Here is a 23,785-nt window from a genome sequence, read left to right as displayed (position 1 = left end):
TCCTTCAGCTCAATTGTTGTCGTATCATCTGCTGTATCATGGATACTCCATGGGAGCAAGGTCTTGGTTACAGAAATCGCTGCATTGAGAGGCCCCTCTCACAACACCAGAGTTGCACATGCAATAAGCCAAAAGTTTATGCCCTGCTTACTTGATGCTCGCAGGGGTCAGCTTACTCCTGTAGCTTTTTTTAGGCATAAGATGCTCGTCTCCACTCATGCTCAATTTTCCGTTGGCTATGCAACCCATTCACGGCCTCGTGGATTCCACAAGTCCTACGGCGTACTACGCGTGTGCATGAAAGGGGGAGTATACAGCTTGTGTGTGTCGAGCAATCCCTCGACTAAGAAACCATATACTGCCAATCACTATTATCTAGCGTCGGTCGGAACCAGAACCATACGACGCTGTAACCGGTTCTTCCAATGAGCACCTCGCACAAGTCGAACTAAAACAGTAGTCATCGGAGTTCATGGTGATCCCAAGAGTCTGGCTACTGGATCCCCATATCCTTCAACGTAACAAAGTACGGTGATGCGAGAAATCCCCAACGCACGAAGAAAAGTCTTATCTAAAAAAGAAGAAAAAAAGTCCACCACCTCAAACGCTCCCCCAAACAAGGTCAATCCTAGAGAAAACATACATACACACTTCCAAAACTCATCTTGCGTCTCGATGACGCAATCCCCAAATCATAGAAGTCGCACTATTCCAGTCCGCTCCCTTTTCCCCCGCAAGCATTACGCACGTAAGGCCCCAAATCCCCCCGAACTTAGTAACCCTTCATTAAAGCCACGTGCCCCCCAAAACCGTCTAGCCAAAAAGTTAACTATCAATGCTCCTGCGTATGCGTATGTCACATATGCACATCATTGAAACTACTCGGTATCCCGAAACGCCCTCCACACGGGTATGTACAAGGATGTACCCCTTCCCTATAACACGACAATGAATATAGTAAGCCACGTGAACAAAGTGTGGCGTGAGGGACGGGAGGAGGGGGGAAAGGAGATCTAGATTGTAGCTTAATCGAAGACAAGCACGGAAGCTTAATTAGAGGGCGTTGGTTATTCAGGGCTAGCTTGGTCTAACGTGCCGTCTATCATGGTGGTTAGATGAGGAAAAGGAAAAGATCAGAGGCGGTTTGTGTCGATCAAAGTATGACTATTTTTGGCTTCTCGTCTGCCAACATCATCAGTTTGTTCATTGAGTAGAATTGAGCCACATTCAATTCCTAACCACCAAGCTGTTGGAAGATACCACTTCATCTCCAAGACTCTATACCCTTCTTTCTATAATTCCACAATGCAAAAAAACAACTGCTCTGGTTTTTCATTTCCTACATAACCCAACTCAGTTCTTCTTCGATCCCCTCCCACCCTTCACACTCTTCTTCTTTCCCTTTGCAATCTCCGCCCCTCGCCTCCCTCCCGCAATCATCACTCGCACTTTACTAACAGGCACCACACCCACAACCTCCGTCTCCTTCCATCCACGAATCAGGTCAATTTCCTTGGGCCAGATGCGCTCGACATCCTGACTATTCTTATCAACAATCTTGGCATCTTTACCCGCATTATCCCAGATGGCCAGCACCTCTTTAACAGCTTTGCCGCGCTTCGTGGACCCAGGCTGCATTTTGGCCTTGTACTTGTAAGTCGAGAGGGCGGACCAAGGAGCACAGACTGGGATTGCCGAGATCAGCTCGTCATTCGGTAACGGGCGGCCAGTGAATGCATCGAGATTTTGCAGATTTGTTTTTAGGACTTCGTCGCCTTCGTCATCATCTTCGGCATTTTCGAGTGCACGGAGACGGGCCTCTTCGGCAGCCTTACCCGCAGCTTGAGCACGAAGATGTTGTTCGCGCCGGCGTTGCTTGTCGGCTTGTGCTTGCTCTTCCTTCTGACGCTTCTCCTGTGCCGCGGCTTCCGCAGCTTGCTGGCCAGACTTGGAACCCAAAAGCCGCATGGCCAGTTCACGATCTTCCTCGTCTTGCGCTGCATATTTCGCTGCCTGCTTTTTCGCCTTTGCACGTTTTCCACGTGGGAGGGGGGCATTCTTTTGCTTGTTCATCTGCGATGTAACAGTTCCATCCACCTTTGTAGGTGCCTTAGCGCTACCACCCTCTGCGGAATCACCTTCATCTTGATCAGCCCCATCAGCTGCAGAAACTGCATCAGATGGCACTTGAGGCAGCTCTTGAAGCTGACCCTTCCTCGCTAGGCGGCGCTCTCTCGCAGATAGTTTTCCGCGTCCTGTAGACTTCGATATCGGCTCAGTGTCAGCTATTGAGCCTTCATCTTCAGGTGGTTCTTCCTTCGCAATCACGCCATTATTTTCCCCAGGTTTTGCATGCTCAGCACCCCCTTTACCAACGACAGGCTCGTCCTCATCAGAGTCTTCTTTAGCATTCCTTGTGGATGATTGAAGAGGATTACTCCTTGGAGCTGCAGCTTCGGACTCGGCATCACTCTCTTCAGTGTGTTCCATCTTCGCATCTGGGAAATCGTCATCAGAGTCTGAATTAATCTTTGCGTCCGGGAACTCGTCATCATCGCTCTCATCAGTCTTCGCAGCTGCTGCTTCTTTGGACTCGTTCGCTGGCTCGTCAGCCATTTCGGCAGCAGAAACTGCAGTCTCCTGCACCCGATGCTTGTGATGGTTCGCCTTGCTTGAATCACTGATTTCAAACATGACTGCAAGTCCAACCACAAGTTGAGCTGGTGGTAAAAACTCTTTCTTTCCCTTGATATTGAACATGCCGGCAGGGAGAAATTCCCCCGTCTGTCCAGTTTTGCTGACTTGATCACTACGGACCCACCATGCCGACATGACCGCCTTCGAGTCCCATGCATCAGATGTACATATACTAAGGTTTCCGGCTTGCGATAAGGTCGATGGTGGAATAGGGGCATCCGGGGTGTCTGGTTTGTTCTTGATGATCATAGGCATGGCGCCTTTCAGGTCTGCATGTACATACATGTCTCCCTTTCGCAGGAAACGACGGTATATGATCTCGTTCTGCTGTGCATCCTTGCCTCCGAGAACCAGGTAGCCGTCTGACGAGATGAAGTAGATGAACTTTTCGAACCAATGCTGTTTGCGCACCGGCCGCAGCACTTCCTTCTCTTGCTTCAGTCCCTTCTTTAAATCTTCAGCTACCTTTTTCTCGTGGCTTTTGAGCGCTTTTGTAGATGCTTGAAGGGTACGGCCTTCTTTGTCAGCAGCCGTCTTCTTTTGGTCGAAATACTCGGTAGAGTTGGCCCAGGCGCTTAAACCAAGATCAATGTCGATAGCTAGTTGTGGTCGAGCCACTGGTTTTGGTAGAGAAGTCTTTCTAGGGCGATCGTCCTCGTCGTCAGTATCCTCGCTCACAGAGCTCGTCTCGTTGCCCTCGTCTTCCTCTTCTCCACCTTCTTCCCAATTTGTTTCGTTGAGAAGGAGGGTGATCGTATTCTCATGCAATTTGAGCGGTAATCTGATCAATTGCGCCACGGCGTTACCAGAGTTTTGTTCGCGTTCAATCAAACGCTCAATGTCGACCCAGTCCATGCCTTGCCTGATCAACCCATTTACAGCTTCAGTGGCTTCGGTCACGCGATGGACATTTGCCAAAATTGCTTCTGCTTTGCGAAAGTTCAATTCTTGCACTTGCTGTAGCCCACCGATGCGATCCTCGTGTTCTTTGCGCGCTTTCTCTAGCTTCTTTTTGGCTTGTTGTTCACGTTCTGTCAGTTTCGACTCAAGTTTCTGCCCTTCTATTGACGAAAAGAACTCATCTACTGCCTTGTTGAAACCATCAAACTCCAGGAAAGTATAGTCGGTGTTCTCAAATTGCTGTGGCCGGAAAGGATGAAAGTCATCGTAGAGAAGACGCGTTTTATCAGTAGACTCGTCCTCGGGCTTTGAGGCTGATGGATTGGGCTTTGCGAGAATATAGCCCTTGATCTGGTCGGTCTTTGTGATCTCATCTGTGATTTTTCTTGCGTCTCGTAGCACCTCGACTAGCTTTTCCACGAGCCCATCATCAGCAAGAACCTCTTCCGGTTTCAAGGACGAGTCGTAGCTGGCAACATGAAGCGCATGATCGACCAGTAAAGGAGGGCATTCTGTGATAGAAACAGCGAGGGCTTTTCTTAAAGAATCCTTTCCTGCCTTCTTTGCCTTCTTTCCTGCTGCAACCGGCTGATCCTGCTGTTTGTCGACCGCCTTCTGTAGCGCTTGACGCACCCTCTCATTGGTGAGCTCTGGAGCACCCCCGTAATTTTGGCGCAAGGTAAGATTGTATTTCAAGCCAACCCTAAGTTTCTCATGTTCCTCTCCCTCATCCACGTTTCGCAGAAGCGACAGCACGTTGAGGTCGGCGTCAGTTAGGATGATGTTTCCGCCGGCGTAGAATTCTAAGTAGAGCCGGTACAGTCCATCGGAGAACTGGAACTCCAGAATACGATCGGTGCCTATTTGGGAAATTGACGTGACACGCCTTGTCTTGAGGTACTTGCGCAGTTTTGCGACGAAGCCCGAAGGGGCCGCAGCCGTAGTACGCGCATATTCCGTGAGGTGGCAGCGGAAGCCCGAGTCGATGAGCAGCTGTTCGCGGTGGTCGGGTTTGTGGAACTTGATGAGAAAGATTCTCTACGCATGCGGGAGTAAGCGGATATGCATATCACCGGTTGCGACATGTGCGGTACATACAGAGCTTAGATCGTAAACATTGGTGACTCTGAGAGAAGTAAGTTTGGCAGAAAGCTCATGGGCTATGACCTTGTGAGTCAATTAGTAAATGCTGTTTGTAGTATAACTCGCAACAACTCACCTTGACGTCCAAGCTGGAGAATCTCTGCTTCATGGTTGTGTGTCGTGTGCAGAGTCTGTGGTTAGTGGGGTTCGGGGATTGATGGTGGGATGCGGCGATGACGAAGGTGCTCAAGTAGCGCGATTGCAAGGGTCATGCAAAACGGACCTTTGTTCCTGGCCCAACGCTTACTAAGGGAATCCTCGACACCAGTACATACACTTGTATCACAGCGGCCTGCCTATGGCGTCAGTGGAAGCAGAATACGGTCTTGATTAGGCCTTTTTTCTGGCGTAATGCGCTACCCACTCTATCATGCAGCACGTCACGATTCATAGCATTCGCAAAGCGGCAACTGTATCCTCAACTCCAGCAACGCCATGCCCAAACCAAAGAAGCTCATAGACCCTGCCGTATCCTCTCTGCAAGCTGCCTCTTGCCAAACTCCCACGCATTCAAGAAACCTTGTTCTGAAAGGTCAATGTTCTTCATCGACGTCATGTCTTGCGCCGGGGGCTTGCTAACGCGCGAGGCGACAATGACGGGGTCGGTCTCGAGGATGATGCCGTCGTCTACCAATTCGTCGATAGCGAGAGACTATTGTGGTCAGCCAAAGGAGGGATGCGATGTGTAAGCACAGGGATGCATACCACGAGGTCGTAGTTTTCGATAACAGTGCGCTTGTCAACCGAGTTCCTGCCACGTGTTAAATGGTTACCCAATTCCAGTCCTTCCTATGGCTACGTACTTGAGGAGGATGTTGAGCGAGTCTCTCAGGGCGAGGACAACGCTGATCAGAATTAGTACTGGGCCAGTCGCCTACACACTCGTTCGACATGACAGTACCTGTAGAGCAGAACCTCGTTCTCATCGGCGCTTCCCACTACATACAACATTACGTCCGACTCCATCTTGAACACAATGACTTTCTGGTCGTATAGTATAATGTCGGTCGTCTGCTTTGCTGTCTTCTCTATAATAGGTGTCAGACCAACATGGGCGCAGCATTGGCCTCGCAGGTACTACACACCCAGAAGTCCCTTCTCGAAAGCCTTTTGGTCCTTAACCGTCTTGTATGCAATCTGGCCGGGGTAGTCGCTCTGTTGGCCGGTCGGTGGGTGCGGGTTGGAGTAGTACTTTGTCAAGATGCGGGAGCCATCGTCGATTGCGAGCACCAGAATCGCCTGGACGCTGAAGAGGGAGAGAGGGCGCGACATGTTGGGTGAGGTTTCTGGGTGTTTGGTCGTGTCGGGCAGTAATGGGGACAAGTAGTAGCTTGTGGATGGGGGGTTTTGGTAAGATAGGTGTCTGCTTGCGGAGAAGCGGCCAATCACGGAGGTCGTGGGCCCTGGGCTTAGCGTGCAGTCTGAACTTTTGACATGTCGGCGGGCGCATCGTCGACATTCACTGTCCGCGACATTGTCCTACTGCCACTCAACCGACATGCACAAAATATCGAGAACGTCGCTGGCGTCTCTCGTCTGCCCATCTGCGCCGTTCCTTGCGCCTCGTCTCCTGCGTACCGCAATCCCTGCCGCCGCCGTCGCAACAACCTCACCATGCCCGCACTTTGCCCGCCTCCAGAGGGCGATGTATGCGACGGCGAAGCAAGCCACAGGCACCCCACGAAAAATTACGACCGAAAAAGGAAAGCGAATGCCTAGGAACCCACCATCCACCGAAGCTGAAGCAAAGGTGAGTCGTACCGATTTCTTGGTCCGGCACACATATTGATGATTTTATTTAGACTGCCCGCCTAGTCAACCAATTCCGGAATGCCTGTGAAGCCCGCAACGTCGAGTTGATCATGGAACTCTATCCGGCACTCATTGCAGCAAATCTCCTCGACAGCTATGACACCCGCCGTATTACACAAGCCCTGCACGTGCGCATACGGAACGAATATGTTCCCAGTAAGCGATCAGATCTCTTTCCCTTCGTTCAGCAAGTAGTTGGCGACATTCGAAGAGGCATTCTTCAGCCGCATCATTATGCCTTCGTCCACCTTTTCGGCATATATAAGGACTGTGCGCGCTGGGATGAGGGGTATACGCTCTGGCAATGGCTAGTCCAGCAAGACGAGCGCTATGTGTCGCAGGCCGCTTACGGTGCTGCTATTGAGCTCATGGCATATGGCGGTATCATGAGACTGCCAGACTTGGAGGAACTGTACGCCGATGGACTGAAGCGCTTCCCTGGTACATTCGCAGAGTACCATCTGTCACCAGACGCAGTCGTTCCCGACAGGACTCAACTCACTACCATTGCCGGCATTCCCACTATTCTGCTGCAAGGCATCCTCACTGCACGAATACTGGCTCGCGACTGGAAAAGGGCGTACCTGGCCTTGGACACTGCACTGCGCATTTTCCCCACCCAGACCCCTCCGCGCTATTTTGAGCTATTCATGACTGAGAGGCCGGTCAACGAGGCATATACAGCATTTATGCTAGCTTGCCGTGCTGGCATATGCCTGAGACCAACCCACGTTACTGCTCTCCTCACAAAACTGCGCGCTGCTATGGGTGCGTCTCGTTCCATGGCTGATAGCGTGATGCTCCTCCGGGCCATTGCAAACGCTATATATGGCTATTTGGAGGCTGGTGGACAGCTTCAAAGTATCCATGTTGGCTCATTTCTCCGCTCTTTTGAGCTAATACTGCCTGAACCTGCTGCTGGTGAGGATTATATTGGAGAAGCAGCAGAAATGCGCAACATCTTGGTGGTAACTGCGCACGAGATTGTATCAAACCTTATTCAGGCTGGTATGCCTCCTCAAATTCAGCCGTTTGAAGCTCTCATCTCGATATCTGGCAAGCTACGCGTACCAAACTTACTCGGCACTACCCTGGAAGATATCCAAGCAGCCGGTCTTGAACTTGGGGCAATCGGAACTCGCAGCGTCGTCACATCTGCTGGCCTTCTTAAGAACAAAGATTTGATCGAAGAATATTGGCAGAAAATCGTCTCAACTGCGGAAAAGAATAGTACGATAATACCTTTTGAAGACTGGATTACTTTCACAAAGGCTTGCCGAAGGGCCGACCATGCAGACTACTTCCGTGGCCAGTTGTTGAAGCTTCCACACGCTATTACAGAGAGAATTGAACGTGTCATTATTCAGCAAATCGACCTACCAGAACCCCCATCTTCCAGCCTAGACTCAAGCCAATCCATGACTCTTGAGCAGCTGCAATCCGAACTTTCACTCCTCAAGACCCAAATGAACAACATCGAAACAGCCGTAATGTCCGGCCAACCACTCGATCTTCGCACAACCCCTTTCTATATGCACATTGACCCCGGGTACCCCTCTCTCGGCACCGAAGAAGACTTACGGCAAATTTACGACAACTTTACAACCGACCCCCACCAGCCTCCGCCCCCGCCGCCCGCAGACGGCTCCCCCATCCGTGCAGCCCTAAGCCCAACCGGCATACCGCTAGACGACCTCCGCTTCCGCAACTGGGTCACGATCCACGAAATGATGGACTCTGCAGAGTCCTACGAATCCGACCTCCAATTCGCCCTCGACGCCGCCATCAAAGCCGGCGAGCCCCTCAAGGGCGCCCCCGAAATCCTCCGTCTGCGCAAAGAAAATCCCAAACTCCTTTCTGGCCAGGATTTAGCAATTAGGATTAGAGAGTTGCGAACCAGTAATTCGGATGCTGCTAGGTTCTTTAGGAAAGTGGGGACAGAAGGTGCGCAAGTTGAGGCGGAGATGAGGTTGCGCAAGCATGTAGCAAAGGATGAGGGCGAGAGCGTTGTTTCTCTTGGAAAGGGAACGCCGAGATTGGTGTATTATGTTGGGTTGGAATCGGATCAGGGAGCGCCTAGTGGTTCTAAAGGGTGGACTAAGGTTCGGAAGGTGAAGATTTCGGATGGGAAGGGTGGAGAGGGTACTGAGGAGTAGATGAAGTACAGTGGCAGGGGCGATGGGAAACGGATTTTTGCTCGTGGGAACTTGACTTGGTTCCAAAAAGCGTGTAGATAGATACCCTTGGTGTATAGTTTTGTAAAACAATGTATTACGAATAAAAGATACTGTACTTATATCCAGCTACTACCATTTTCCACTTCCTATAGCAGTCACATTAAAGGAAGATAACACATTTCTCCGCTTAGACTACTCGCACGAGATGGTACTCTCAAATTTTGTTTCAAAATGCAAAGACGAAAAGAAATGGAAAAACACGTCGATGTCTTTACCCCCCAGTATTAAAGTCAAACTGAAACTCGCCCTCATCGCCCAGCATACCAGGATCATACATACCATTTCCCGCCGTAACGAGACCCTCAAACTGGCCCCAACTAGCCAGATCCGACCAGTCGAACAGATCAGGTCCGAACACAGGAGGGTTGTACAGAGTATCCTGGAGACCTGGTATAGAAGATTGATTCGCGGGGTCGGGCTGGGGTAGGGGCTGGAGAAGTAGAGTGGGACGCTCGGTGTCGAGGTTTGTAGATGATGAGGGGACCTGTGTAAGATTAGCAGTGCAGATTCCATCTCTGCATCTCAGCCTCTGTTGAAAACATACCTCATCCGCACCCTGCGCACCTGCCGTTTCCACTGGACTCAACAGCCTCGTGGATTGCCGTTCAGCCTCGACTCTCAGTTCCTCTAGCACGAGACAGTACCTGCGTGCAAGACAATCTGTATCTCGCACTGTTTCTAGCTGTTTCTGGCATGCAACACCCTTTTCGTAGTAGCCTTCGCTTTGGACGTTGTTCTTGACACCGAGACCCTGCTGGATGCGATGGATGTACAAGACGACAACGGCACAGAAGGCGTAGTATTGTGTGAACCAGAAGGAGCGGAAGAGATTGGATGATGTGAAAACATCGTTTACTACACGGGTAATCGCCATGGCGGCTTCGAGGCACGCAGTTATGTTGGGGGTTGTGTCGTATGTTTTGTTTGGATTGGTGCCCCAGTTGGGGTGTGTGGGCATATGTGTTAAGCTTGCAAAGTCTCTAAGTAAGAAGGGACGATGGATGAGTAGGATCGCATGGTGATATGCTAGGTTCAATACTGAGCGCTGGCGTTGGAATATCGGGATTAACGATTGGCTTTCAATGCTTCCTTGTGGACTGGAGCCCGCTAGAAACCCAGATAGCGAATTACGCCATGCATGCAGATCTGCGGTGTATTTTGCTGAAAGTTCAATGCGTCTACCTAGGCTTGGAGGCCTAATGGAATAGAGGTCTCGAAGAACAAGTGATACGATTCGAGTTAGCTTGATGTGCTCAACTGGGGCAGTCATGATGGAATGGGCGTGTGGAGGGGTCGGTCTAATATACGATTGAAGGAGGTCATTGTCATTGACAATGGTTGGAAGTTCCTTGATATCAATATTAGCAAAGTGAAATGTCCCTGATAAGGAAAGTGCCTACCTGGTCGATGTCTTCATCTTTGAAAGTCCGCGGGCGACCAAGAGCAGCAGCGAGGTACTTGTCAAGAGAGTACGCGCACCAAAAGACTCGTCTTCGACTTTCGAGCTCCACATAGTCGCTGGTTGTAGGGTCGCATCTCCTACCGCGATTCAAGCCGATGGCAAGCATCAAATGTGAGAGCGTACCGAAAAGGCTCCAGCAGTGGTTTATCCGTGATTGTGTTAGAAGGTAGAAGCATTGCAACAGCCGTGCTTGTACACTTGCCAATCTGACAGCACCACGTTCTTTCGATAGCTGGTGTTCAGATGCAAAGAAATAGCGGGCACTACGCCTCATCAGTTCGGCACTAAAATCAGGACTAAGACAAATCTCACCTGTTCTCTTGTATAGTACTACCTGGAGGCATATAGGCTTGTGCTTGTGCAAAGACTACCATTAGGAGCGCCGCCTTTGCCTTACCATCCTCCCTACCTCTTATTTCACCGAGTGTATCGTAAAACTCATCTAGCAATTTCTCGATACTTGGCCGATGCAGAAACCGGTGGGTGGGAGCAGCATAGTCAAAATACCGTTCTACGAGCCTTTGCGCGTCAGACTTGGGTGGGAGGAAGAACAGGGATTGGTCAAATTCTGGCAGCGGAGCATCTCCAAATGTAAATATTGTCGAGTCATGAGAGAGTGAAGAGCTTTGATGAAGACGCCTCTGGATACGGATAAGAAAGGATACGGCACTTGAAGAGCCAACATAGTGGCCTTCTTGGTCTCTTTGCCCCCCTTGTGGTACTGGGGAATCTCTGGTAGAAGAACGGTTGATATACTCGGTAGTCATAGTGAGAGTGCTGGGATTGGCATTGTTGGTATGAGTAAAGGTCGGCGCCTCCATGGGAGAAGAGGGGCTTGGGTATATTCGTGGGTATTGTATCGCGGAAGCAGCTGGTTCTCCTGCTGGAGAAGCCTCGGATGTTGAGATCTTTCTGACCACTTGGGTTTGTGGGTCCAAGGCCATTGCAGCCTCATCGACAATTACTGATGGAAGCCTTCCTCGCGTATATGATGCAGTGAATTCACAAGGCAAGCCTGACTTTAGACATAACGCGCACGGGCACCTCCCTGTGCACCTTACTTTTTTCCTGTATGGAATGTTAGTGTATGTACTATAACGCACGTCACGTGCACGCTGGTTATCCTCAAGCTCACTTCTTACATCGGTCACAAGCCCTACTGACCCTACTCCTTTCTTTCTCCTCTCTTCTCCTTTTTGCGGTCGCCATTTTGCGGTCGCCCGAGCCTGCATTGTTCGGTATGGCTGTCGCTGTGGCGTCAATGCTATTGGTAGACGTCCACGTGGACGATCCATGCCTCGAACTGTTGCCCGGGGAGCACCCCTGATGTGGGCTAACGTCCTCCATAGTTGGGGATGACAGAAAGGCTTGGTTACCAGACGTTTCCGAATGTTTAAAAGGCGGAATCAGGAGCTTCAGGCCAGGTCGGATAAGAGCTGCGAAAATAGCCGGATGTGCCGGAAAAACTGTGCACTAAGCCGGAAAGGGTATCGAGGGAACATGACTGTGCTACCACATGTACGAAGTCTTGAAGTTATTACTATTTGGATCTAGATTTTACTCGATTAACTAAGTTGCAGTAGATTATTGTCGTTTCAGGAGTGGTGAGTTCGGATAAATCCTCCTCCAAGTACATACATATGCTTGTGTAGAACGCTATCTGCCACCCGCTGCGAGCTGTTCACAAATGCGCTATCTTCATTATTGCTGGCACAATGATACATTTTTACTTTACTAGGATATTCATGCCGCACTTTGGTTAGACAACGTAAGAACTATTTAGTATGTGGGAGCATCTAGACTACATCTTCAAAACACACATCTTTTCAATACAGTCGTTATTTTGTGCTGTTGTGAGCAAATTTTTTATTTATTTTGATCGTGAGACAATAAAGTAAGATAAGGAAGAAACGGGTCAGACCAATAACTGAAGCGTGCCACATGTGTTTGTAGTAGAGCTGTCTGTGAATTGTGCTGATGTGCGATGGGGAGCCATACATTGCTTTGGCCGGAGATATGTCGGCTTTGCCGGCATCGAAACTTACTGTACAAACTATCTTTTAGCCATGAACTTCACAAAAACGCCGGAGATAGTAAGCACAGGACGAGGCAGACTCCGAACGAACAAGGGTCAAATGCAGGGATGATGCTAACAAGCTTAGTCGGGCATGGAAGCCGGTAAGAATTTTGCAATGCCCGGTCAAGACATGGTACGATTCACCGAAAACCGCACCGACGGAATGTTTTTTTAAGTTCCATACAAATGCCACCAGGGTAGTGCCTAAGGTATGCCAAGGTGTCGGATACTATGGAGCCATCTCTTGCGTGCTTGCCCAGGCTTGGTTGGAGCTGAGATAGTCCGGTGGGTACCCCCATGCAAACTCTTAGCGAGATGATGCTGTCGAGCAGTAGTCCAAACTTGATTGCAATGCGGGCGTTGTTCTACAGTACAACACGTATGGAACATAGTAGAATGTTGCCTGAAGTAATGGTCTATCTCTTGAATCCCACGTGTGTTATCTTGGTAAGTGCCTAGAATATTCCGTAATCGAAATGGAAGGTGCGGAGTAGAAAGGACCCTGCCATAAGGCCGTGGGTGGGGCTATCCAGTGGTTGTTGAGTCCCGTGACTATCAATGCACCCTTGGCACCGCAAGTCAAGCCACTCAGTGTATGGGAGTGGCAGGGAGGAAATCAAGAGGCCGCCTTGGAGCCAGGCCTGGCGGACACCCTGGACAGCACCCGCCCGACAAGTCGATAACAAGCTTCACCGTTGGACAAGAGCAGTGACGCGCCATCAGCTGCTTCTCTTCGAACTGACCTTGGCGCAGATTTCAATGCATCCAGCTCTTGGCTGAGAGGTTGGGTGAATGCTACTAGCAGGCTCTGCCGTTTGGTAGGCTTGGAAGCCGGCCCATATGACGTTGGATCTGTGGCGTAAGTGTGGTTCTGGAGCGGATCTCGGCACCGTCTGCGGGCACGCCGAGAGTTTAGTTTTGGCTCGGCGGACAGGAAGCGAGCGGGAAGCTTGGCTCGCCCCAGTTTGCGCGCCACTCCATTCACCCTCCCCCCGTCGGTGAACGCTCGTCACCAACCCCGCTGTCGTCATACTTGATAAAATCTCACATCCAGAACATTCAAGCCGGATTGTGGTCAGACGTATTGGGCAGAGTATCCATGGCCACACGCACCGCAAGATGGTGGGTGCCATGGCAAGGCGGCTCTGATGCATATGTAATGTACGTAGGTGAATGCATGCAGCCATGCCGCACATTGTTGGACACTGCCGACCCCGAAGGTGACGTCCTTGCACCGGCCCCAAGATATCTCCAACCATGCCAAGATGTCGATATCGCACGGTTCTTGGCTTTCGCCATGCGTGTGCCGCTTGCATCTCTCCCCACGGGTGCTTAAAGGTAGCAGAGCCCCCGCAGCGGGAATGCTTGACTCCTCACCTTTCTTCTTAGCACCCAGAAGCAATCAAAATGGGCAAGAAGCAACCCTCCCTCGAGGGCCACAAGTCTGGCCAGGCTAACGACCCCCTCTCCAAGCCCGCCCACGCCCTTACCTGGAAGCAGGTGGTTGAGGAGGTCAAGTGCAATGCTGAAGACGGACTTACCACTGCCGAAGCAAAGTCTCGACATGAAAAGTATGGCAACAATGATCTCGGCGACGATGGAGGAGTGTCGCCGGCCAAAATTTTGCTAAGACAGGTCGCCAACGCTATGACACTGGTAGGTCAATTGCCATCACTGCGAATCAGAGACGGCGAAGGCTAACCCAACGCAGATTCTAATCGCAGCCATGGCTGTCTCATTTGCTATTGAATCATGGATTGAAGGTGGTGTAGTAACTGCCATCATCCTGCTCAACGTTATCATCGGATTTGTGCAAGAGTACAATGCTGAAAAGACCATGGACTCGCTCCGATCCTTGTCTTCGCCTACTGCCACCGCTGCCCGAGACGGAAAAACGGTTACGATCCCGACTATCGAGGTAGTCCCTGGTGATCTTATCGAGTTGAAGACAGGTGACACTGTCCCAGCGGATATTCGGTACGTCATTGCCACGCTAAACTCAATTTTGGTGAACACACTACTAACACGCACACAGCATCATTGAGGCTTTGAACTTCGAGACCGACGAGGCCCTGCTTACCGGAGAATCACTCCCTGTATCCAAAGATGGCGATGCCGTCTTTGACGAGGATACTGGCCCTGGCGACCGTCTTAACATTGCCTACAGTTCCTCGACTGTCACCAAGGGACGTGCTCGCGGTGTTGTTTTCGCTACTGGCATGCACACTGAGATTGGATCTATCGCCATGTCCCTTCGACAGAAGGGTTCGCGTGTCCGAGAGGTCAAGCGCAAGCCCGATGGAAAGGCTAAGCCGCATCGCTATGCCCAGGCCTGGTCGTTGACTCTTGCTGACATGGTTGGCCACTTCCTTGGTGTTAACGTCGGCACTCCACTTCAAAAGAAACTCGCTCGCCTCGCGATCCTCCTGTTTGGTGTTGCAGTCGTCTGCGCTATCATTGTGCTTGCCGCTAACAGCTTCTCGAACAACAGCGAAGTTATCATCTATGCGGTTGCTACTGGTCTCTCTATGATCCCGGCTTCTCTTACTGTCGTCCTGACCATCACCATGGCTGCTGGTACAAAGCGCATGGTGCAGCGTCACGTAATTGTGCGCAACTTGAAGTCTCTCGAGGCTCTTGGTGGTGTTACCGACATTTGCTCCGACAAGACCGGTACCCTTACACAAGGAAAGATGGTTGCGAAGAAAGCCTGGATCCCCGCCAAGGGAACTTACTCTGTTGGACAGTCTGACGAGCCGCACAACCCTACTGTCGGGGCTCTGTCTTTCAACCCCAAGCAACCCCGACACATTGACGCTGACATGGACGAGAAGACTTCGACCTGGGAGGAGCTTCTCCAAGACAACCCGCATTTTGTAGACTACCTCAAGGTTGCATCACTTGCTAATCTGGCCCACGTTCACCAGACTGACGAGGGCCAATGGAATGCACGAGGTGACCCCACGGAAATCGCTATCCAGGTGTTCGCATCTCGCTTCAAGTGGAACCGTCTCGAACACACCGGTGGTGACACACCTGCTTGGAAGCAACTCGCTGAATTCCCCTTCGACTCCGACGTTAAGAAGATGTCTGTCATCTTCGAAGAAACTGCTACGAACAAGAAATATGTCTTCACCAAGGGTGCCGTTGAACGAGTCATCTACTCATGCACACGCGTATTCACCGACGAGAACGATGCTGGCGTTGAGCTGGACGACGACTACCGCGAGGAGATTTTGGCCAACATGGAATCGCTCGCCGCCATGGGACTGCGTGTCTTGGCTCTCGCAAGCAAGGAATATGATGGACCTTCCCCTCAAAAGGGCGAGGAAATAGCACGTGAGGGAATCGAGCAAGATCTCATCTTCCGTGGTCTCGTCGGTTTGTATGATCCCCCTCGACCTGAAACGGCCGGCTCTGTTCGTCAGTGCCAGAAGGCGGGCATTGAAGTCCACATGCTTACTGGTGACCACCCTGGAACTGCTCGCGCCATTGCTATTGAAGTTGGTATCGTGCCATCGAACATGGGGACTCTTCCCAAGGAAACGACGGACGCCATGGTCATGACTGCATCCCAGTTCGACAAGCTCACCGACGACGAAATCGATGCTCTCCCACTTCTCCCACTTGTCATTGCTCGTTGCGCCCCCAACACCAAGGTCCGCATGATTGACGCACTCCACCGACGAAAGGCTTTCACCGGTATGACTGGTGACGGTGTCAACGACTCTCCATCTCTCAAGCGCTCGGATGTCGGTATTGGAATGGGTACTGGATCCGATGTCGCCAAAGACGCCTCTGATATCGTTCTGACCGACGACAACTTTGCATCTATTCTCAACGCTATCGAGGAGGGCCGCCGCATGTTTGACAACATCCAGAAGTTCATTCTGCACTTGCTCGCTCAAAACATTGCGCAAGCATGTGTGTTGCTGATTGGTCTTGCGTTCAAGGATGAGAGTGGACTTTCCGTCTTCCCTGTCTCTCCCGTTGAAGTCATGTGGATCATTATGATTACCTCGTCGCTTCCCGACATGGGTCTTGGTTTCGAAGTTGCTGCACCAGATATTCTCAACAGACCTCCACAGAGTGTAAGTTTCCTGCTGCTAAACAAGATATTTCCTGAGCATTTACTGACAAGCCACAGCTCAAGCGCGGTGTTTTCACCCTCGAGATCATCTGCGATATGTTCGTCTACGGTCTCTGGATTGCTGCACTCTGCCTAGGCGCCTTCTCCCTTGTCATGTTCGGCTTTGGCGATGGCAACCTGGGATTCAACTGCAACGAGACGTACAACCCCACTTGCGAGACCGTGTTCCGCGCCCGTGCGACTACTTTTGCCTGCCTTACCTGGTTCTCAGTTTTCCTGGCATGGCAAATGTTGGACATGCGCCGCTCGTTCTTCATGATGCAGCCTGGATCGAACAAGTACTTTACGCAATGGGCCCGCGACGTCTGGCGCAACAAGTTCCTCTTCTTCTCAATTGTCTTTGCGTTTGTCACCATCTTCCCCGTTCTGTACATTCCCGTCATCAACGACAAGGTGTTCAGGCACAAGGGAATTAGCTGGGAATGGGCTATTGTCTTCATTGCCACATTCCTCTTCTTCCTCGGCATTGAGTCGTGGAAGTGGGGCAAGCGAGTCTACTTCAGGAGGCGCGAGGCAAAGAATGGTGGTGGAAGGAGGGGCTCCATTGATCTGGAGCAGCGTGTGTTTGAGCGATACCTCAGCACAGCCATTAGCACCGATGAGGATGCGGCAGACAAGAAGTCGTCTGCTTAGGCGTGCAAGTGAACGATTTGGAACTATGATACCAATGCTATGTCTTTATTTGGATTTTAAATTTATTATGGCAGAGGGCAATCTGCAAAGGGGAGTTTGAATTTGTTTGCATAGCATGCGATTACGATGATACCTTGGGCACCCTGTGCTGGGACAGATGAGATTTTCTAGTTATATTACGTACATAGTAATCAAGACATGATAAATAACAATAGTATTGGGTTCCTACACCTTTGTGACTGAGGGCGTTGATACGACTGCGGGTTCGTTTACTCCGTACATACAGCATAGCAGCGGTAGAGTATGGTGCCCACTCTTATGCCGAAGATAACCATAGTAATCAATCAGCTTGGCCGTATGCCAATATATCCTCGAGTTAGTTCATTGGCCTAGGACTGCTTCTTCTCAAACCTTGTGTAGCCGTGCAGTGGGCTGCTGCTGGTTAGGCGTCCCACCGTGATCCACAGGTGGCCTTTTGGACTCGGTTACGCGGGTGGGATGGCTTGGCAATTTTTTTCCGCTCCACTCCGAACCAAGGCCGATAAAGTGGGTCCTCTGAGCGCCCAGGGATCGCTAACAGCCAAATCGCATCTCAGGCTTCTTCTGGCAAACGTCAGCCCAGCCAGCCGAGACTGCGCACTATTGAAGGCCCAAGACAAGGCAAGGGTGGGTGTGTGGCTGGTGGAGCGGAGTTGTCTTGGACATGCGGATTGATATAAGAGGAGGTATCAGCTGCATGTCGAAACAAGACCTGACAGATGTTTATCTCGAGGATCAACGTGACATGACAAGGCGTAGCGCTGTCACGGCAATAAATCCCCGGGCTAGGAGTGTCCAGCATACTGACTGTGTGTAAGCCCACTGCACCCACTGCAGAGTTGCGCGGGTTGCCGAGTTTGGCCATCAGTAAGAAAATAGCCACCACACGGTCAATACGACCAACACGACCGTATGCGGTCGAGTGGCTTGCAGACCGGTCACTTATATACTGTGTGGTCGAATAGGGCTAAGAACCTGGAGAGCGAAGCTGACAATGGACGACGTGGCTTTGGAGGCTGTGTGGATGGAGATGTCATACACCCCAGGTGGAGCCTCGGATAAGATCAAGTCCGGGGTCCTATGTCTCTTAGGTCATAACCCATTGCGAACCTCCCCACCTGCTCACCCAAACCCAAACCAAACTCACCTTGTCACCCGCCGGCTACCGCGGAAATAGCAACAAAAAGGGCATTTTGCACCTGGTCCACGACCAAACGACTTATCGCCAGGGTATTCCATCTCGAGGCCATCGGTTGCACGCGCAATCCATTCCTGCCGACTTAGCCGCTTGCGTCAGTTCCGTCGCCCTGCGTTCCCCGCAACGTGCCTCTCCACCTGCATCGCTTTCTCTCCGATCCGATACCAAGACCAAGTAGACCGCAACTTGCCATGCCAGCAGTTTCTGGTGAGCACGATGTGCATTTTCTCCATGCGCGAGAATGGCAAAAGACTGTCGGCAACTCGGGCATGACGCCTACTGCATTTAGCTTCTTGATTCCTGTATTTGTCGTGGCCATCATAGCGCCTTTGTAAGTATTTCCAAATCTAGATAACCATCCCATCTCTATGCGAATCACCGTCTTTGGCGGGCGATTGTAAAACGAACTATTCCGACCAACGGTCAATATATGAGACGTTTGGGTTAATTGAATGGACAGTCTATGCATCTTTTGCATTCGCAAACGACGGCGAACACAGATTCCTGTCACAACACGGCCAACAACAAAAGTCAAGAAGCCTGCGCTTAGACGAGAAGAAGCAAGAGAAAAGCTTAAAGAAGTCACTGAGATGTCTTCGCAAGCAAGCGATGTTGGAGAAGAAAACCGAGAGAGGCCCGAGGGAGAATCCCAGTCTATATCCGAGAAAGAATGGTATGCCAACCCATCATTCCGCATAGCATTGACATGAATTCTGACACACCCATCAGTGCCATATGTCTCTCAGCCCTCTACCCACCATCGCTGCCAGAGCCTGCGAAACTCTCACCAGAAACACCTAATGCCGACACTCCCGCACCTTCGTCCGTGACATCCGATCAACCTCCATCCACCAGCCCAACCACCACCACTGCCACCCCTCCCACCTCCACCCCCCAATCCGACTCGGAACCCATCCTTAAACTCACCGTTTGCTCCCATGAGTTCCACGCTGAATGTCTCGTATCCTGGTTCGTCCTGCGCAAAACCAGCTGCCCCATCTGCCGCTCCATGTACATGAGCAAAGAAGAAATGGACAAATACGACGAGGAAGAGCAAATCGCCCTCGGCGGCACTCCCTCTACCACCGTCGCAACGCCCACTCTGGATCTCGAAGCGCAGCAGACGGCAGCGCAGCCGGAAGCAACGGCTACGGTGCGCAACTGGCAGTACTTTTTGTACGGCCGTGATGCATATCGGCGGGCGAGAGAGAGACAGACTGGGGCGCAGACGCAGAGTCAACCTGCCGTCGAGATGCAAACTCAGTCTGCGACTGGTGGCGAGGAGAGCCAGCAATCTGATACTGAGGCTGCGCCTGTGCCTGCTGAAGCGACAACACAGCAATCGGAGCAGCCGGCTAGATCAAGATGGCAACGATTGTTCAGACGGGGCTGATATCGTTCCACCACTGCGACATGACCGATACGACCTCGACCTTTGACGAGAAATTTTCACGTTTACCTATTGTACATCGTTCTTTCCTCCTTTCCCTCTCCCTCTTCCTCTCGTTCTTTTCTGGGAATTCTTTACTACAAATGGGTTGTATGTGAATATATGATTTCGGCGGATATATATCGTGTTTCGTTTTTTTTTCTCCTCACAGTCTGCACAGAGTTTGAGATACCCAGAAATGGTCTTTTTCCTCTTCAAAGGGAATATTCTTTTTGCTACGATTAGGTGTTTATCGTTTTTATGGAAAGTCAAGAGTAAATACTGGGTATATGGTACAGAATGTATTATAACGCACATATGAAATAATGATATTTCTTACCAAAGGAAAAATCAAGTGTTGTATTAGGGCTTGCACGCAAACTTGATTGAGATGATTAAAAAATTACCTTCACACAGAAAACACCAAGGATTCAAGCCAATCATACATCTATTATTGACACATGGACAAAATGGGGGGTATTTAGGTGAACAAAGACAAAAATCCCACCACCATCTACCAATAACACCAATATCTACCATCTAATTCAAAAAGGCCTTTTTTCTTCACCACATCTACTCCTTTGGTTTAAACACACGATGCCTAGCCAACAACTGCGAAATCATAAAATGCGATACGTCCTCGTCCGCCCAATACGTCATGTGACTAGCAATACTAGCCAGAAGTGAAATGTCAAAAGCCTATATTGTCTCAATGTTAACACGCATGATACCGAAGCAAATGAGAGACACAGGGTACTTACACCTTCCTGAATACTATAATCCACTCTCCCATTTGAATTCAACCGGCGTACTTTTTGTTCCTCCTTTTTCAGCTTGCGGCTTCGTTCCTCAAGCTCCTGCCACTCAAGATCCTTTTCAATGTCGTGTTCGCCGTCGTCTGTCTGTTGGCTCTTTCTGCGTTTCTGGAAGCCGGCAAAGAGGGTTTCAATGTCGGATTCGATCAGGGTGGGTGGATGCTCGCCGTCTTCGCCCTCGGCAATGGTTTCTTGGCCGAGGCGGCGGCGGCGTTCTTCGCTGATGAAGGCGCTCGTGGGCTCGTTGAGACCTGGGACGAGGTTTACGTTGCCGGAATTGGGAGCAGCAGTCAAGGGGCGAGAAGATCTTTGGCCTTGGGCGCTGCCGGTCATGTCGGATCCTGAGATGCCCAGACTTCGGTTGAGTAGTCCGCTTGCAATGCCTGTAAAATATTTCGTTAGCATAAAAGAAAACTCTGGGCCATTGTTGAAGAGTCTAGAGTTGATCTCCAAACGTCGACTTTTGGATTAGATCGACACTTACCTGAGCCGAGTGAGGTCCAGAAGTCTGTCACACCCTGACCAACCCGTTGGCCAATGCCAGTGATACCCTGAGCGGCTGGCGTTCCGAAAATGCCCTTTTTCGTATATGGTAGGGGTTGCGCCTTCAGAGTGGACATGGCGGGTGATATCAAAGGTTCAAGACGATAGCTAATGGGATCGGTTGGGTGGAAGATGTTGAAAACCTGCTTGCAAAGTGGCGAGGAAGTTGTTATATCGAAAGCATGCTCATCGACTTCTGGCGCAAATGGGTCATCAATAGGCGTCGCAGGTGTTACCGGTGGGACAAAGGTAGATGAAGCAGCTTGTGGTCTTCCAGCAATCGTTCTTCCCTTGAGCATCTGGAAAAGCCCGATAGGCGATCCAAGGGCATAGAAATCCTCTACTTCAAAGTCCAGTTTCAGGCCTTCTTCAGTTGATCGCCGTTGTTTGGCTGATTGTGAACTTGGTTTCGCCTTGGGATCTTTTTGCATGCATAAAACATCAAACATGATAGCAGAACCAAGTGAGTGGCCAACAAGACTGACCTTACCCTTGAAAGAAGGATTGCGCTCCTTGAAAAGGTGGTAGGCACGGTTGAGTTCCTTGACAACGATTCGCGAAATATGGCCTTTGTATGCGGGGCTTTGATATAGTAAAATGTCAAGAGCGAGATCTGTAAGAAAGTTACGAACGGCAGGAACACCTTCAACGGTAATATCCTCAAGGTTAGGGTACTCTTCGTCTTCATGGTCGAGATCGCCCAAGTCATGTTCCTTGCGATTATGCTTGAGACTCTGTTTTGGGAAATCTAGAAGGTGTCGCCAAATGATGGGAATGCACTGGATACGGTTGTTCTTGGTTGTTGACTCAACCTCCGCATTGAGAGCCTGTAGGTCGGGTGAAGCTGCATAAACAGACTTGAGAGATTTACGCATAGTGTTCACGTCATGGATGAAGTTGATTGACTCCATGCGCATGCCAAGTCGTTGCCCGATACCATGGGTGACCAGAAGCAGGTGCTCGATTTCACGGCCTTGGTCACTGTCGTTCTGAGCCTTGTAATCCTCGCGCATCTCCTTTTCCTCACGTTTTCGCATTGCCTCTTCCTGCTGCTGCTCATACTCGGGTTTCGATGATGTCAATAGCGAGGATACCTGTCTCTCCAGATTGCGTCTGCGCGTTTGCGAAGGTGACATGCTCCTTTCGTTCTCCGATGTGTCTTCGTCAGTATTAGCATCCGAATCCGACTGCTTGCCATGATCTGAACCATATGCCAGAGACGGAGTCTCGGGTCGCCCGCTCGGCTTTGCGCTCTGAGGGCCTTTGGTCGGAGCCGGCTGCTTCTTCTTGTCTGCCGGGTCCGTATACCCACGAATGTATTTATTTCCAGCATAATGTGCGCCTCCAGCAAAGCGTTGGTACAACGTGCTACCCATACGTGACCACATATCGTCCGTCAGCAGCCATGCTGTTGTCTCATCTTGATAAGTCACAGTCGAATTCAGATGGGCACCGAAAAGGCGATGCGTCCTAGGCAGGTCTGCGGGGGCATTTGAATTTGTAGCAGAATCTGCTGGTTTTGCGTCTTCGGCCTGATTTTCAGCTTCCTTTTTCAGACTATCGTATGAAGACTTTGGTGTTACAGGATTCGATGTCGAGTCACGGTTCAGCCGGCCGAGCTCTTTTCGGTGGTCTTCACCAGCCAGCGGTCCCATGGACAGCGGTCTTGCGCGAGGCTGCGAAACTGCTCGCTTCTCCTCTGGTTTGCCAAATTTCCACGGCTTGACTTTTAGATAGCCTTCCTCGAGCTGCATAGCCAGACCCTCGTCAACAGCTTCGCCATCTGGTGTAAACCACGTTCCTCGTTTGACATCGTACACCGGCCCCAGCCAGTATGCTGGTGCCAACTCGCGTGTTTCTATCTCCACATCGAATAGATAGTCCTCGTTGACAGGAACCTTTGTAGTCTTGGGTGCCACGGGATTTGGTTGAATGGGCGTCGAAGGGCTTCCAATTCCTTTTCGCAACTCGTCCATATCCGCTTCGTCGGCTGTTTTCTGAAATGCTGTCTCGATAGCGCGCGAATCACTGGCACTAAAGGGTATCCACTTCCTAGGCTTAGGCAGGGCGGTATCGGGCGCCATGGCATGCTTGGAGAGGGGTTTCCTTTTCGGAGTCTGCGATTGTCAGTGGAAGAAGACATGGGACGACTCCTCCGAAACTCCTGCGCAAGACTCTCAGTACATCGGTGTACTTACGTCTATGGCATGAAACCATCTCACGGCCAGCGGAGGGCAGTCCTGAGGATAGCGCTTGAGGCTCAGCCGGTGCCTGCGATCGATAATATGGTCGCCTCCTTGCTGGGGAGCAAGCCCAGTCGCGATACGCTCCTTCTCCTTCTCTTGCTCCATCTTCTTCACTTTCTCCACACCTGCATCGGGCTTGGGCGTCGATGGAGGCTTGGGGGTGCCGGCACGAGAGGACCACGGTGAGAGATTTGAGAGGAAGCCCTGCTTGTTATCAGGGGCAGACATCCTGTCGACTGGCGGATTGCTCCCGCCCACTGAACGTAGTGTGGTGAGCCAGGACTGGGCGCGGTGTGGTGCAGCTTGGGGAAAGACGGGCTTCAGGCGGGGTGGGCGACAAAGCACGCGAAGAGCAATGCGTGGATGCAGCGTGGAAGCAGCGTGGAAGCAGCGTGGAAGCGAGG

The 23,785-nt window shown here is 50.9% G+C and overlaps 7 protein-coding genes across 7 annotated transcripts; 3 read left to right on the top strand and 4 right to left on the bottom strand.

Annotated features, from left to right (window-relative positions):
* Window positions 1-1,353: 1,353 nt before the first annotated feature.
* On the bottom strand, window positions 1,354-4,849 carry COCCADRAFT_27380 (uncharacterized protein; the record flags this gene model as incomplete). The annotated part of the gene is made up of 3 exons (XM_007715483.1): window positions 1,354-4,635; window positions 4,696-4,764; window positions 4,817-4,849. 3 exons carry the CDS (start codon window positions 4,847-4,849, stop codon window positions 1,354-1,356), a joined length of 3,384 nt encoding a protein of 1,127 aa, XP_007713673.1.
* A 345-nt stretch (window positions 4,850-5,194) lies between these two features.
* Window positions 5,195-6,012, bottom strand: COCCADRAFT_99809 (uncharacterized protein; the record flags this gene model as incomplete). Its single annotated transcript, XM_007715491.1, has 5 exons — window positions 5,195-5,392; window positions 5,446-5,491; window positions 5,544-5,585; window positions 5,642-5,768; window positions 5,826-6,012. 5 exons carry the CDS (start codon window positions 6,010-6,012, stop codon window positions 5,195-5,197), a joined length of 600 nt encoding a protein of 199 aa, XP_007713681.1.
* A 226-nt stretch (window positions 6,013-6,238) lies between these two features.
* Window positions 6,239-8,708, top strand: COCCADRAFT_99805 (uncharacterized protein; the record flags this gene model as incomplete). Its single annotated transcript, XM_007715490.1, has 2 exons — window positions 6,239-6,490; window positions 6,543-8,708. The coding sequence occupies 2 exons, from the start codon at window positions 6,239-6,241 to the stop codon at window positions 8,706-8,708; spliced, it is 2,418 nt and encodes an 805-aa protein (XP_007713680.1).
* A 292-nt stretch (window positions 8,709-9,000) lies between these two features.
* Window positions 9,001-11,195, bottom strand: COCCADRAFT_37973 (uncharacterized protein; the record flags this gene model as incomplete). The annotated part of the gene is made up of 4 exons (XM_007715489.1): window positions 9,001-9,273; window positions 9,334-10,137; window positions 10,190-10,514; window positions 10,564-11,195. 4 exons carry the CDS (start codon window positions 11,193-11,195, stop codon window positions 9,001-9,003), a joined length of 2,034 nt encoding a protein of 677 aa, XP_007713679.1.
* Window positions 11,196-13,735: 2,540 nt separating this feature from the next.
* On the top strand, window positions 13,736-17,111 carry COCCADRAFT_6187 (uncharacterized protein; the record flags this gene model as incomplete). The annotated part of the gene is made up of 4 exons (XM_007715476.1): window positions 13,736-13,984; window positions 14,040-14,305; window positions 14,364-16,419; window positions 16,476-17,111. The coding sequence occupies 4 exons, from the start codon at window positions 13,736-13,738 to the stop codon at window positions 17,109-17,111; spliced, it is 3,207 nt and encodes a 1,068-aa protein (XP_007713666.1).
* Window positions 17,112-18,539: 1,428 nt separating this feature from the next.
* COCCADRAFT_99777 (uncharacterized protein) lies at window positions 18,540-19,741 on the top strand (the record flags this gene model as incomplete). Its single annotated transcript, XM_007715488.1, has 3 exons — window positions 18,540-18,679; window positions 18,809-19,021; window positions 19,078-19,741. 3 exons carry the CDS (start codon window positions 18,540-18,542, stop codon window positions 19,739-19,741), a joined length of 1,017 nt encoding a protein of 338 aa, XP_007713678.1.
* Window positions 19,742-20,350: 609 nt separating this feature from the next.
* Window positions 20,351-23,609, bottom strand: COCCADRAFT_6185 (uncharacterized protein; the record flags this gene model as incomplete). The annotated part of the gene is made up of 4 exons (XM_007715475.1): window positions 20,351-20,476; window positions 20,539-20,975; window positions 21,077-23,252; window positions 23,334-23,609. The coding sequence occupies 4 exons, from the start codon at window positions 23,607-23,609 to the stop codon at window positions 20,351-20,353; spliced, it is 3,015 nt and encodes a 1,004-aa protein (XP_007713665.1).
* Window positions 23,610-23,785: the final 176 nt, after the last annotated feature.

Source organism: Bipolaris zeicola (assembly GCF_000523435.1).
Source record: "Bipolaris zeicola 26-R-13 unplaced genomic scaffold scaffold_107, whole genome shotgun sequence".
In the NCBI taxonomy this organism is placed as follows: Eukaryota; Fungi; Ascomycota; class Dothideomycetes; order Pleosporales; family Pleosporaceae; genus Bipolaris; species Bipolaris zeicola.
This window is presented reverse-complemented; position numbering and strand designations above follow the sequence as displayed.